Source organism: Narcine bancroftii, chromosome 5 (genome assembly GCF_036971445.1).
Source record: "Narcine bancroftii isolate sNarBan1 chromosome 5, sNarBan1.hap1, whole genome shotgun sequence".
NCBI lineage: Eukaryota > Metazoa > Chordata > Chondrichthyes > Torpediniformes > Narcinidae > Narcine > Narcine bancroftii.
In genome coordinates this window covers 239,971,882-239,984,450 of record NC_091473.1, presented here as the reverse complement: position 1 = coordinate 239,984,450, position 12,569 = coordinate 239,971,882, and the positions used below count along the sequence as shown (strand labels likewise).

The 12,569-nt window shown below is 41.5% G+C and overlaps 1 protein-coding gene across 3 annotated transcripts in view; it reads right to left on the bottom strand.

Annotated features, from left to right (window-relative positions):
- Nucleotides 1-12,569, bottom strand: part of kif21b (kinesin family member 21B) — a 217,739-nt gene that overhangs the window by 11,052 nt on the left and 194,118 nt on the right. For 2 of the 3 annotated variants that reach the window (XM_069941774.1, XM_069941775.1), the window contains 5 exons: nt 11,501-11,539; nt 6,759-6,895; nt 4,685-4,865; nt 1,968-2,132; nt 359-476 (listed from right to left, as the gene is read on the bottom strand). In XM_069941774.1, the coding sequence (XP_069797875.1) occupies nt 359-476; nt 1,968-2,132; nt 4,685-4,865; nt 6,759-6,895; nt 11,501-11,539 (640 nt within the window). The remainder of the gene's footprint in view (nt 1-358; nt 477-1,967; nt 2,133-4,684; nt 4,866-6,758; nt 6,896-11,500; nt 11,540-12,569) is intronic. The other variant, XM_069941776.1, reaches the window with a different exon arrangement.

The window sequence follows — 12,569 nt, the reverse complement described above, 5'->3', positions numbered from 1 at the left end:
ATTTAGAGAATTACCAAAGTTTTCGAACTGTTTGGAAAAATTTTCAAAGAATATTTAATGGTACAATACTGGAATTCCACATTGGTAATTGGGGATCTTAAATTCAAGTAATTAAATAAATCTAGAAATGCAATAAAAAGCTAATCAGTTAATCAAGCCATGGAATAATTGTAATAAGTAATTGGGGAAGGAGGTATGCTGTTCTTGTCTGGTCTGTTTCTGATTTAAGGGCCAATCTTGTCCCTTTTTGAACAAAAATCTTTGTGTTTTGTACTGGTCTAAATACCATGAAGGATTCCTTCTAGAAACAAATAGTGTGGTGGCCCAGAGCATTGAGTTTTGAATAACAGAATATTACCTTCACATAATGGTCTTTGGAACCTGTGATGACCAAATCATGTTTTGATGCCTTACTCTCCACAGTGAGGCACATTACAGGACCAATGTGACCCATCAGTTTTCCAACCGGCTGAATTCTATCATGGTGAGAATGAGGGAAAAAAAAAATGCATGAAAGAAGCAAGCTCTTTTTATCCAGAGAGAACACAATTTTGGAAGAATGTCAGCTTGGGTAAATATCATTAAAGCCAAAATTTGAATTTCTTAAAAGAAAATCAAATCTTGAAATTGTTGGGTTATGACATTTCATTGCTAGATGGTGACTCTAAAGTTTATGCCAATTATTCACCATCCCAAGTTGCCCCTGCAAACGTGCTGAGCCACCTCCTTTTGTTGTAGTCATTCTCTTCCTTTGGGCAGATATTTTGACCAAGGGATACAGAAAGAATAACATCCAAATCAAGACAGAAACGTAGGCATAATTGTATTTCAACGTATATTGCCCATATCTTTTGAGAAGATTAAAAATTGCAAACTTCAAAATGTCGAAGCAGCTGTTGCAAATTGCTGCAGTATTTTGAAGATTTTAAAACATTTTTTGTAGTTGCTACTGCCATTTGTTAAGGGGGAATAATGCTGTTACACCAGTAAAACATGAAAGTCTTCAGTCACTGTGGTTGAAGTAAAAACAATGCTCAAGAAACTGTGTCTTTCATAGAGCAAAGATAAAAATGCACAACAGGCATATCTGGCTTGAGCCCTTCATCAAGCTCCCTTGTAGCCAAAGGAGATGCCACACTTGTTCTCACACCTCCTCCCTCAGCATAGCCCCAAAAGGCCATTCAAATGAAGCAACATTTCACTTGTGTATCTGCAGGATTGATTTACTGCATCCAGTGCTCCCTTTGTCGGAGAGACTGGGAGATTGCTTCGCTGAGCACCTTCATTCTGTCTGCACCAGTGATAGGGACTTCCCAGTGGCTAGTTCTGCATCCCACTCCCATATTCCTGTCTATCCATGGCCTTGTGTTCTATCCCATCAAGATCACCCATAAATTGAAGTAACAAAACCTGATTTTCCATCTGGGCACTTTGCAGGTGGATGGCATTAACACTGATTTTTACTGTTTCTGCCAACATGCTCTCCCTTTCCCCCCCCCCCCCAATCTTCTTTCCCTCAGCTCTCCACCCCCCTTCTATTCACCCAGCCATCCCTCCTCCCTCTAATTATTGCTGTGCCCTCTCTCCTTTCTCCACCTATTACCTCCTGCGTTTGCTATGGTGCTCCTCCTTCCACGCCTTGCTCTTTTATTTGGACGCCTGCCAACATTTTTCCCTACCTTGATGAAGGGCTGAAGCCTGAACCATCAGTTGTGTATTTTTATCTCTGCTATAGAAAAGACACTGATTCACCTGCTGAGTTTCTCCATCTTCGTGTTTTTATGCTATTACACTACTTGTACCTCGGAGGTTGTGGTGCAGTTTTATGAAGTTAGAAGCCTGGCATTACTTTTCAGAGAACACTGCCCATTTTATAATGCAAAACAATCAGTTGCTTTTTTTTTTAAAGATTATTCTATCCATTTAAATATAAAAATTGAATTCCATGTTCAGGAAAGATACCTTACTTTTTAAGGTCCCAGATGCGCACAGAGTTGCCAGTTGCAGCATAGAGGAGTGTGCCAGTGGGATTCAGTGCAATCTGATTGATCTGGTGCTCGCCTGGTGCAATGCTCACAGTGCGACTGGATGTACTGGCACATGCATCACCTGAAATCACTTGACCAGAGGAACTGATCACAGAGGAAAAAAAAAGAGTAATTATCTCGCTCAACCTCCAGGATAATATCCAATGGAAAAAAAAACAATTACTGAAGAACTGTGCCAGGAATTGGTTAATCAATCCTTCATGGAGGAATACAAAGGTAACAAACAGTTTCCCAATGGCAGCGCTGCCACTGGTGCAGAGCCACGGAGAACAGGGACACAGCATTCCTGTGGGGTCCAACCACCCAGTCAACTGCCGTCAGCTCCGCACAGGCTCTGAACAGCCCGTTAAAGGAACTGACAGTAATTTTATTTAAAATCCTATGACTGCGGGGTCTGCACCCAAGATGGTGGCAGGCGCCTGCGATTAGCAGCAGCCACGAGGGGTTGCAGAGTCCAGGGAAGTGGAGGACTGGTGCAGGGCACCAGAAAAAGGGGTCATCACTGTGGAGAATCTCTGCTAAGCTGCCTGTCTCCCCTCTGGTGAGCCTTGCTGTACTAACATTGGCTGTGCATTATCTCTACTGTTAAGGACACTCCCCTTGGGTATAACTGTGTCTGCACCCATTGTCTTTCATTATGTACCAGAAGTTTCTGCTAATAAAAGCCATGATTATTGTTTAACCACATCATCTTTGTCTACTTCATCAACTGGCACTTCAATCACCCATCCCAGTCTGAGAGGAGAAGCAGAGGAAATGATCCATGGGACGGTGGACGAGTGAGGGGGCTCTGTGGCTGAAAGACCCACGCATGCAGCAGGCTGCTGGCGACTCGAGTTGAGGAACCCACGGAGGCTGGGGACCGTGGTTGGGGGACTCATGCCAGGCTGCAGACTGCTGGAAACTAGCTGAAGGAGTACCAGGTATTTGGAACCGGGATCCGAGGAGGTGCTCCTGACTGTGTCGGAGGTTCAGATCTGGAGTTCAGGTTGTTACTTGTTTGGTTTGGACTCTATGTGGCTGTGAAGGGGATGTGGAAGCACTGGAGGCAAATCTACAGACGCTCAGTGACTCTGGGGGAACTCTCTTTTGCTTCTCTTTCTCCGACTGTAAGAGGTGCTTCAGGCAATTTCTGCCGATGGCAAATTTGTCTACCTTACAACAGACAAAAGCAATTCTGTGTAATATGATACTGTTTTATTACATGGCAATAAATTGAATCTTGAAATTTAAAATATCATTCCAATTATGTTTTTCTGTAAATTCCTGTTTAGCTTTTAAGTTCAGAAGTATTTGACATAAAATTAACAAATGCATACTGAAATTTCTCAAACAACCATTTATAATGAAACCACTATTTGGCTAAACATCTGTCAAGCAGATGAGTCGGATAAGATCTTTCACTTCCACTTTGGAGGATTTTGAGGGATAATGGCAAAACACAGGCAAATGGACTAGATTAGTTAAACAATTTGGTCAGCATGGATTAGCTGGGCTGAAGAAACTGGGAGCCAGTTTTATAGTCCTGTATTTAATAATACATTATATAGTAAAATCCCTGGTTTCTGGCAGCTATGGGGATTGGTAGGTGCCGGTTGCTTGAGACTTACTCTTACAATGCCCACCTATACATCTACATTAAGAATAAACAGTTTAAAAGACAAAAATACTATTCTTGCACTAAACACACTTCACTTGGATGAATATATAAACCTTAAAGCATTTTACTTTTAGTCACTTTCTTTGAAAACATTTAACCGTTGCTGCATCTACACGTTCCTCCCTCTCCATGGAGCTGCCCAAAAGACGTAAAATAACATTATAGATAATTAATACTCCCTCCCCCAATTTTGCAGATAAAGTCTTTGATTGGAGCGACTCTTACTAAGCAGGTATAAGGAGACACTTTAAGGGATTCACCCCAATGGCAAGCTCTTCGTCCTGAGCGACACCATTGTTGCCTCATACAACTTTATTCATTCAGCTGCTCACAAAGCATAACCAAAGCCCTTCTGCTGGCCGAATATTTTCTCCCGTCTTCACCAAAGGTTTATGTGTTAATTCAAGGAATATTTACCTTTAACAATTTTAAACTTACATATTTTCACCTATTATTTTATTCTTATTTATTTTCATTTTTAAAATTTAATTTACTCAATTTTTTTTGCCAGTTGCTTGAATTCCAGATACCAGGGTTTTACTGCATACATTAATATAACTTATAAAAATAAAGAATGAAGACCACAGAGGGGAAAGTCCTCAAACAAGATCTTCAAATTAAAAGATACTCAGCTCCAGAAATGTTCAGAATTTATTGTAATGAACATGTCACCAAATTTGTTAAGTTGCTTGAATCAAAATAATGTGTGCAAAGTGAAGCAGTATAATTTTAAACAATGGAATAAGACTAGACAAAAATTCTATGCGCTTAGCCCAGAATCTTGAGATTTTGGAAAGCAAACAGCTTTCATTACGAATTCAGCCCATCAATGAGCAGAAAGTAAAAAAAAAAAAAAAAAATCACGATGAGTTAAATGAATGTTCCTTGTTCCATCTATTTTATAATTTTATGAAGAGCCCAGAGTTTGGTGAGCATGTGCAGCAAAGGATGTTCTATTGGATCATAAAAGTCTTACGTTAGTGTCCTGTTGCATTTGGGAGTGTCTCTGATATCCCACACTTTGATGTATGATGTGGAGACGGTAAACACAAGGCTGGAGTAACTGCAGTACTTGACTGAGACCACGTTATTTGGATGCCCTTTCAGCGTACTGATTTCTTGTCCAGTGGCCAGATTCCACACTTTGCAGGTCCGATCTGAATGATACAGCAGCAAACTCAACAAGGTGAAGGAAACTCAGAAGACCAGAAGTGAGATATTTTTAGTTGTTCAACTAGATTTAATTTAAACTTATCTCTTTTTAGGATGTAGATGAAACTTTTGTTCAGTTAAAAAAAGAAACATGGAATACAGCACAGGAACTGCCCTTTCGGTCAAACATGGAATACAGCACAGGAACTCCTCTTTCGGTCAAACATGGAATAGAGCAGAGGAACTGCCCTTTCGGTCAAACATGGAATAGAGCAGAGGAACTGCCCTTTCAGTCAAATATGGAATACAGCACAGGAACTGCCCTTTCGGTCAAACATGGAATAGAGCAGAGGAACTGCCCTTTCGGTCAAACATGGAATAGAGCAGAGGAACTGCCCTTTCAGTCAAATATGGAATACAGCACAGGAACTGCTCTTTCAGTCAAACATGGAATAGAGCAGAGGAACTGCCCTTTCAGTCAAACATGGAATAGAGCAGAGGAACTGCCCTTTCAGTCAAACATGGAATACAGCACAGGAACTGCCCTTTCGGTCAAACATAGAATAGAGCACAGGAACTGCCCTTTCGGTCAAACATGGAATAGAGCACAGGAACTGCCCTTTCGGTCAAACATGGAATAGAGCAGAGGAACTGCCCTTTCGGTCCACAATGCCGACTATGATTCCCAATTAAACCAATCCTACCTGCCTGCATATGATCCTTATTCCTTCCTTATCTGCCTATTCATGTGGATGTCTCAATACCTAATACTAGTGTATCTGCTTCCACCTTTTCCCCTGGCAGCATGTTCCAGGCACCTACCACTCTCTAGAATTAAAATAGCAGTATTGCACATCTCCTTTAAACTCTTTCTTACCTCACCTCACATATATTTTCATCCTGGGGAAAAGACCATCTCCCCTATTTATGATTCCTGTAGTTTTATAAACTTCTATCACGTCTCAACTCAGACCTTATTTTAAACAGAAGTAATTATCAGCGGTTGATCCAACCAAGGGAACCTTACGCTAGTTTGATGTAACATTTTGTGGTGCATAAAAATGCACATCACATCTGGAAATAGCATGTCACTTGACAAGTTAGAATAATGAGACAATATAACAAAAAAAAATTAAATGGATGGACTGTGTGTAAGAAGTAATGGGATACTTTGAGGAGGGGCTCAAGCCTGAAATGTTGGGTCTATATCTTTACCTCCTATGGACGCTGTGAGACCGGCTGAGATCCCCCCAGCATTTTTGTGTTTTTATTACAATCACAGCGTGTTTCGCTCCAAGAAATAATAGGAAATAGGATTCTATCAGGGCGAGAGCTAGATGAGTATTTAGTTAACTCACTCAGAGGGGAGCAATAGAGTAAAAAATCAAAAACTGATTTGTAAAAATTTTTAACAGCATACAATAGATGCTGATAAGGAGGTACAGGAGGAGAATTTGATATTTCATTAAGACTTTCTGTTCAAATTAGGTCACAAACCATAAAATTAACTAAAGCAGTAAAAGAATTTATCAATCATTTTCCCCCAAATTTAGCATCGAAGTGTGGTGCTCACATCCAGGAAAGCAATTTCAAGTGCTGTGTTCTATGTTTAACTGTGAATTTATGAAATTCATTTCAACTTAAACTCAGAAGAGTTACCGGTCTTAAATTACAAAAGGACATTTCGTTTTCCACAATCCTGCCTCATTTTCTTGAGCACATTATTCAATTCATTGGACATCTTGATCAGTCAGCCCATTGAGATAAGTCTGGCTTATGTTAAATTAGTTCACAGACAAAGTAGTTTATGATTTAATGTCAACCCGTGATTTGTTGCAAAGGTAAAATGTCAGTTTGAATACCAGTCTCTGCCTTCCCCCCTTCAATTAAGTTGTTACCTTTTGAGCCAGTGAATAGCAGGTCATCAGTTGCATCCAGACATAGCACAGGTTTAGAGTGTCCTTCAGCAACTGAAATGCACTGGAGTGGGGCAGTCCTGCCACCTTTGGCACCACCAACTGGATTAATGACACCCCTGAAGACAGAACAGATCATGGGTAAAGAAACTCTTTTCAATTTGAGAGTTCAAAATGGCGAATGATTCATTCGGAAGTGACAATATATACAAAATGTGCCCTTGATGTTACTTCCACCTTGAAATATGAGTATTGATCACTTATTTGAAAACCAATATTTTATCAAAATCATATCAAATATCTTGTTTAGCCATGTACAACATTTTGTGAAAAAAAATACAGACATTCATCAAGAGAAAACGGTGATCTATTTTCATGCACTAGCTATGTAAAAATTAAATGCTGTTGAAAAAGAAAGTTGTGATTTTCAAAATACTTTCACCGGATAATTGAAATCATGCCACACCAAACAAGTTGCATGCAATATCGTCGATTTTCATGAATGCGACAGTTTGCAAACCAAACCAAAATACTGTGCCAAAAATGCCAATTCACTCAGATACAGTGCAGTTTTCACAGGATGTCGATGACTATGGCTTATGGAGATTTTCATCACGCCTTGCCCTCAATGCCCCTTGTGACCTCCATCAAAGAAACAGACAAAAACACGAATATCAACAGAGCCTACCATTTTCAGTGCAAAGACCCGGCCACAGTCAGGTCGGGCTAGTAAGTGATACATTTTAATCGTATACATGTTAACTCAAACAAAACCTCCCCTTTGCATTTAGTATCAACGATTTCACCGAAACTCGACCGTCAACCTCCTGGAACCACCGTTGGCTAGAAACTCAACTGGATGTCCAACAGAGAAAGGAAGAGGAGCCAGAACCACCAGGCTGAGAAACAGCTTCTTCCCACAAGCAGTGAGACTGGTGACTGAACTGCTCATACAAACCCTCTGACATTCTATTCATTGAATAATATTTATTCAATTTTATATATGTATATACATATTGTATATGCATTGTTTGTCTGTACATGTGGTAAGTATGGAGATGCGAGAGGATGCTGGAGGATTTCTAATCGTGCCAGAAGTATGCATCTGGAGCTTGGGTTCCTGATGTCACATTTATTGTCCAAGTACATACTGTACATGACATCACATACAACCCTGAGATCCACTTACTGGTAGTGCAAAACAAACTGTGTAGCATGTACATGTAAACAAATAAAGAACTGTAAGCAGATAATATATGTAAAGAAACGGACCGTGCTATAGGGAGAAATAAAAACATCAATGAAGTGCACAAGTTAGAATCCTTAAACGAGTCCCTGATTGAGTTTGTTGTTGAGGAGTCTGATGGTGGAGGAGTAGCAGCTGTTTTTGAACCTGGTGGTGTGAGTCTTGTGGCACCTAGACTTCTTTCCTGATGGCAGCAGCGAGAATAGAGCGTGTGCTGGGTGGTTTGGATCCTTGACGATTACTGTGTAGATATAGTGATAGTGGGGAGGGTTTTGCCTGTGACATCTGGGCTGTGTCCACTACCTTTTGAAGGGCTTCATGTTCAGGGGCATTGGTGTTCCCATACCAGATCGTGATGCACCCGGTCACCACATTTTCCACCACACATCTGTGGCAATTTGCCAGGGTGTCATACCAAACCTCTGCAAATTCCTAAGGAAGTTGAGACGTTGACGTGCTTTCTTCACAATGCCATCAGCGTGTTGGGTCCAGGAAAGATCCTCCGAGATGTTGATTCCCAAGAATCACCTTCTCAACCTCTGATCTCCCAGGGATCACTGGATTGTATACCTCTGGCTTTTCTTTCCTTCTTAGATTTGGTGGCATTGAGTGCAATGTTTGTTGGTGCATCATTCAGCCAAGTTTTCAATCTCCCTCCTTTATACTGACTCATTAACTTTCTTTATACAACTCACGACCGTGGTATTGTTGGCAAATTTGTAGATGATGTTATTGTCGTACCGAGCCACATAGTTACAGGTATAAAGTGAGTAGAGAAAGGGCTCCAATACGGATGGAGATTGTGGAGATGTTCTTACCAATCCTCACTGATTGTGGTCTGGAGGTGAGGAAATTCATATTCCAATTACACAGTGGGGTGTTGAGTCCCAGGACTTGGAGTTTGCTGATCAGTTCTGAGGGGATGTACTGTAGTTATCAGTTTTGAGGGGTTAAATGCCAAACTGTAGTCAATAAAGAGCATCAAGATGACTGCACCTTTACTATTCAGATGTTCCAGGGCTTTGTCTAGGGCAGTGAGATGGCATCTGCCATAGACCTGTTGCAATGATAGGCGAACTGGAACGTAGCCATGTCCCCACTCAGACAGGTGCTGATATACTCCAACACCAGCCTTTTAAAACACTTCATCACTGGTCGATAGTCATTAAGGCAGGTTACTACTCCTTTTGGGCACCAGTATGATGGGTGCCTGTTTGAAACAGATGGGTATCACATCCGGCTGGAATGAGATATTGAAGATATCCATGAATACGTTGGTAAGTTGGTCAGCGCAGATTTTTAATACTCAGCCAGGTACTCTGTTCGGGCCGGATCCTTTCCTTAGATTCACTCTTCTGAAGTTACAGACAGGATGGGAATCATCAAGGGACATGGGGGCGGGGAGGGGTGTTTACTCTCGTCAAATTGGTTGATTTGTTGTTGAGGAGTCTGATGGTGGAGGAGTAGCAGCTGTTTTTGAACCTGGTGGTGTGAGTCTTGTGGCACCTAGACTTCTTTCCTGATGGCAGCAGCGAGAATAGAGCGTGTGCTGGGTGGTTTGGATCCTTGACGATTACTGTGTAGATATAGTGATAGTGGGGAGGGTGGCTGCAGAGGCCGCGGGAGCGCTCGAGGCAAAGCCATGGACATTCAGTGACTATGGAGGCACCCCTTTTGTTTTCCTTTTTCTCTGACTAGAAAGGGCACTGGGCAATTTCTGCCTTATGGTGGACTAAAGGAAATTTTGTGTCACATCACATTTCCTGTTTCATTACATGAGAATAGAATAATCTTGAATTTGAATGTGATCTGATCATGCTCGAGAAGATCTCCCATAGCTGCCTGATGCCCATGACTCTAAAAAGCTTCTCCCCAATGGGAGAGGCCTGCTGTCTAGCCAGAGCGTGGTGGGGAGAGAAAAAAAGAGGATAGAGAGGGGTAGGGGGCAGAAAATGCCTTTCTCTTGATGTACTATTGTACCTGCCCCTGCTGTTAGTCGAAAAGAAAATAGGGTGCCCATGGGTTGTTTTGTCCTCCTACTTGCCTCGGTAGGAGTAACCTACAAATGCCACATGCAATGATTACTTTTTGGTAGACCTTAATAATGGATACTGGGCATCAGATAAATACTTCTGATGGTGTGGGGTCCTTTTGTGAATGAGAAGGGATGCTGAACTCAAGAGCATATTTAGTTTTGTTAGGAATATGGAAGCCTATGACTGTGAGGGGGAGAATGGTCAGATAGGCGGCACAGTTGGCGCAACGCTATTACAGCGCCAGCGACCTGGGTTCGACTCCAGTGCTGTCTGTAAGGAGTTTGCACTTCCTCCCCATGTCTGCGTGGGTTTCCTACTTGTGCTCTGATTTCCTCCCATGCTTCGAAAATGTATGGGGGTTGTAGGTTAATTGGGTGTAATTGGGCAGAATGGGCTGGAAGGCCCTGTTACTGTGCTCTATGTCTAAATTATTATTTTTTTTTTAAATTGATTGTGGAGTAGGTTGATATAGTCCAAAATGTAAAACCCTCTGTACCCAGCACCAATTGGGATTTTTAGATGCTGGATAATTGAACTTAACGGCTGCTTGGACAGCATGTTGCATGATTGGCAAACCAACCATGAAGGGGCACCAATTTATTTTCCTTGATTTTTTTGCCGGTTGCTTGAGGCGGTTGGTTGTTTGAATTCCGGATAAAGGGGGATTTTACCGTATATCACTTCTTTCTACCTTATAAGTAATTATAAAAATGTTAAAAATTCTAAAATGAAATGAGTGTAAGTTGACGCTTAATTTCACACTGCAGTATGATTTGTTTAATGTGGAAGTAGCAACTGCAAGATTTAAAAATGGTGCGTATGGAACTGCAGCACCAGCTTTTAAATCCTTACCCTTATTTTTAATTTGAAATTGTCATGAAGGAATCCTTAGAACCACAATGTTACCTTGATGAAGGGCTTTCATGTTGTTGCTTTTGTATCCTTATCTTTGCTACATAAAGGACACTGTTTGACCTGCTGAGTTTCTCCAGCCTTGTGTCTTTTCTTCAATCACGGTGTCTGCAGACTTTTGTATTTTACTCCTGAACCAAAACTTTATTTCAGTGCACTGTTATTCAAACCTTTGCTCCAGGAACCCAGCATTCCATTTGTTCACACAAATTATACTAACGAGAAGTCACCAACACCAAGTAATCCAACATAAATTACTCTGTGCATGTAAATCATGTGCATAGAATTACTAGTTCAAAGGCAAATGAAAGGTGCATGCATATCAGCCCAATCAAAAAAAGTCACAGAAATGAAACCATCCTTCCAAGTCCTCCATTAACAATGGAAACTAGTCAATGACCAACTAACATGAGGAATGGTGTTTGCTTTTGGTACAGGAATGCACTGGCGGGCAGACAGAACACAAACAGTAACATGCAAACAGAAGCAGAGGCCTGCACAAGGCAAGAGGTGACAAAAGAAACTTGTACCTGGGAACCTCCGAGAGAGAGGAGTCACTGTCATCAGACCTACAAACAAAACAGCACCAGGATTATGGGGAAGAAAGATGGAAGAGCTCTGGCATGTTGGGACTGTTGAACAGGATAACTGATGGGAACAAGTGAGAGCAGTGGGGGAGGGGGAAGGGGGTAAGCCAAGTTGAGCAGTATTGAGTGCCACCAAACAGAGAGGTAATATTAAGGTTTTTTCTTATGAGCTTTATACCTCAAATTTGTTCATTATATGATCTCCTGACAGGCTATACAATTCTGATCTAACTATACACTTAAAAATTATATGTTTAAATAATATTTTCAATATTAGTGAAAAATATTTATTGGTTACAAGAATGTGCAATAGTTTAGTTCAAATAAATTAAGATATCTGTTCATTCGTGATGGAAACAGAATTCCAAAAGCCTCATTAAGTTACACCAAAACCAGATTCACAAATTAAATTACAGTACATTTCCCCGTATACGAAGTTCTGAAGACTGAAAAGATTGAAAAACCGAACTTTTATTTTAGTGCTGACATGACATCACAAGTTGAAAAAAATTATCACTCAACTTGCCCACGTGGGGCACTGATGCTCTCTTGGTGCCAGTTTGGTAACAACAGAGCTCAGAACCAGCCGGGAAGGCAGACGCTGAATGGCTGGATGTCGGCTCAGAGAAGCAGGCTTGAATCTCGAGCCAACTGTGAGTGACTGGAGGAAGTTGATCGGTCAGGCAGTGCATGAGGAGAAATTAGGTGCAAGGGTCAGCCCTTAAACAAAAGGGCATGAATGCCACTTGTCCTAGATTCAGGTAACTCCCTCCCCTCTCTTTTTCCATTTTTTCTTTACCCTCCTCTGTACTTGGTTTACAAACTGCATGCCGCTGTCTCCCAGCCGCATACAGTTCGGAAGAATCCTTTGTCCCGGCATCATCAAGGAGAGCAGCCTCTCTCGCAGGAGCGAGGACCTCAGGCTCCCCAGCAGGAGCAAGGATCATAATTGAGACCGGCAGCAGTGGGGAGGTGTCGGGGATCAGCGACAGCAGTGGGGAGGTTCGAGGAT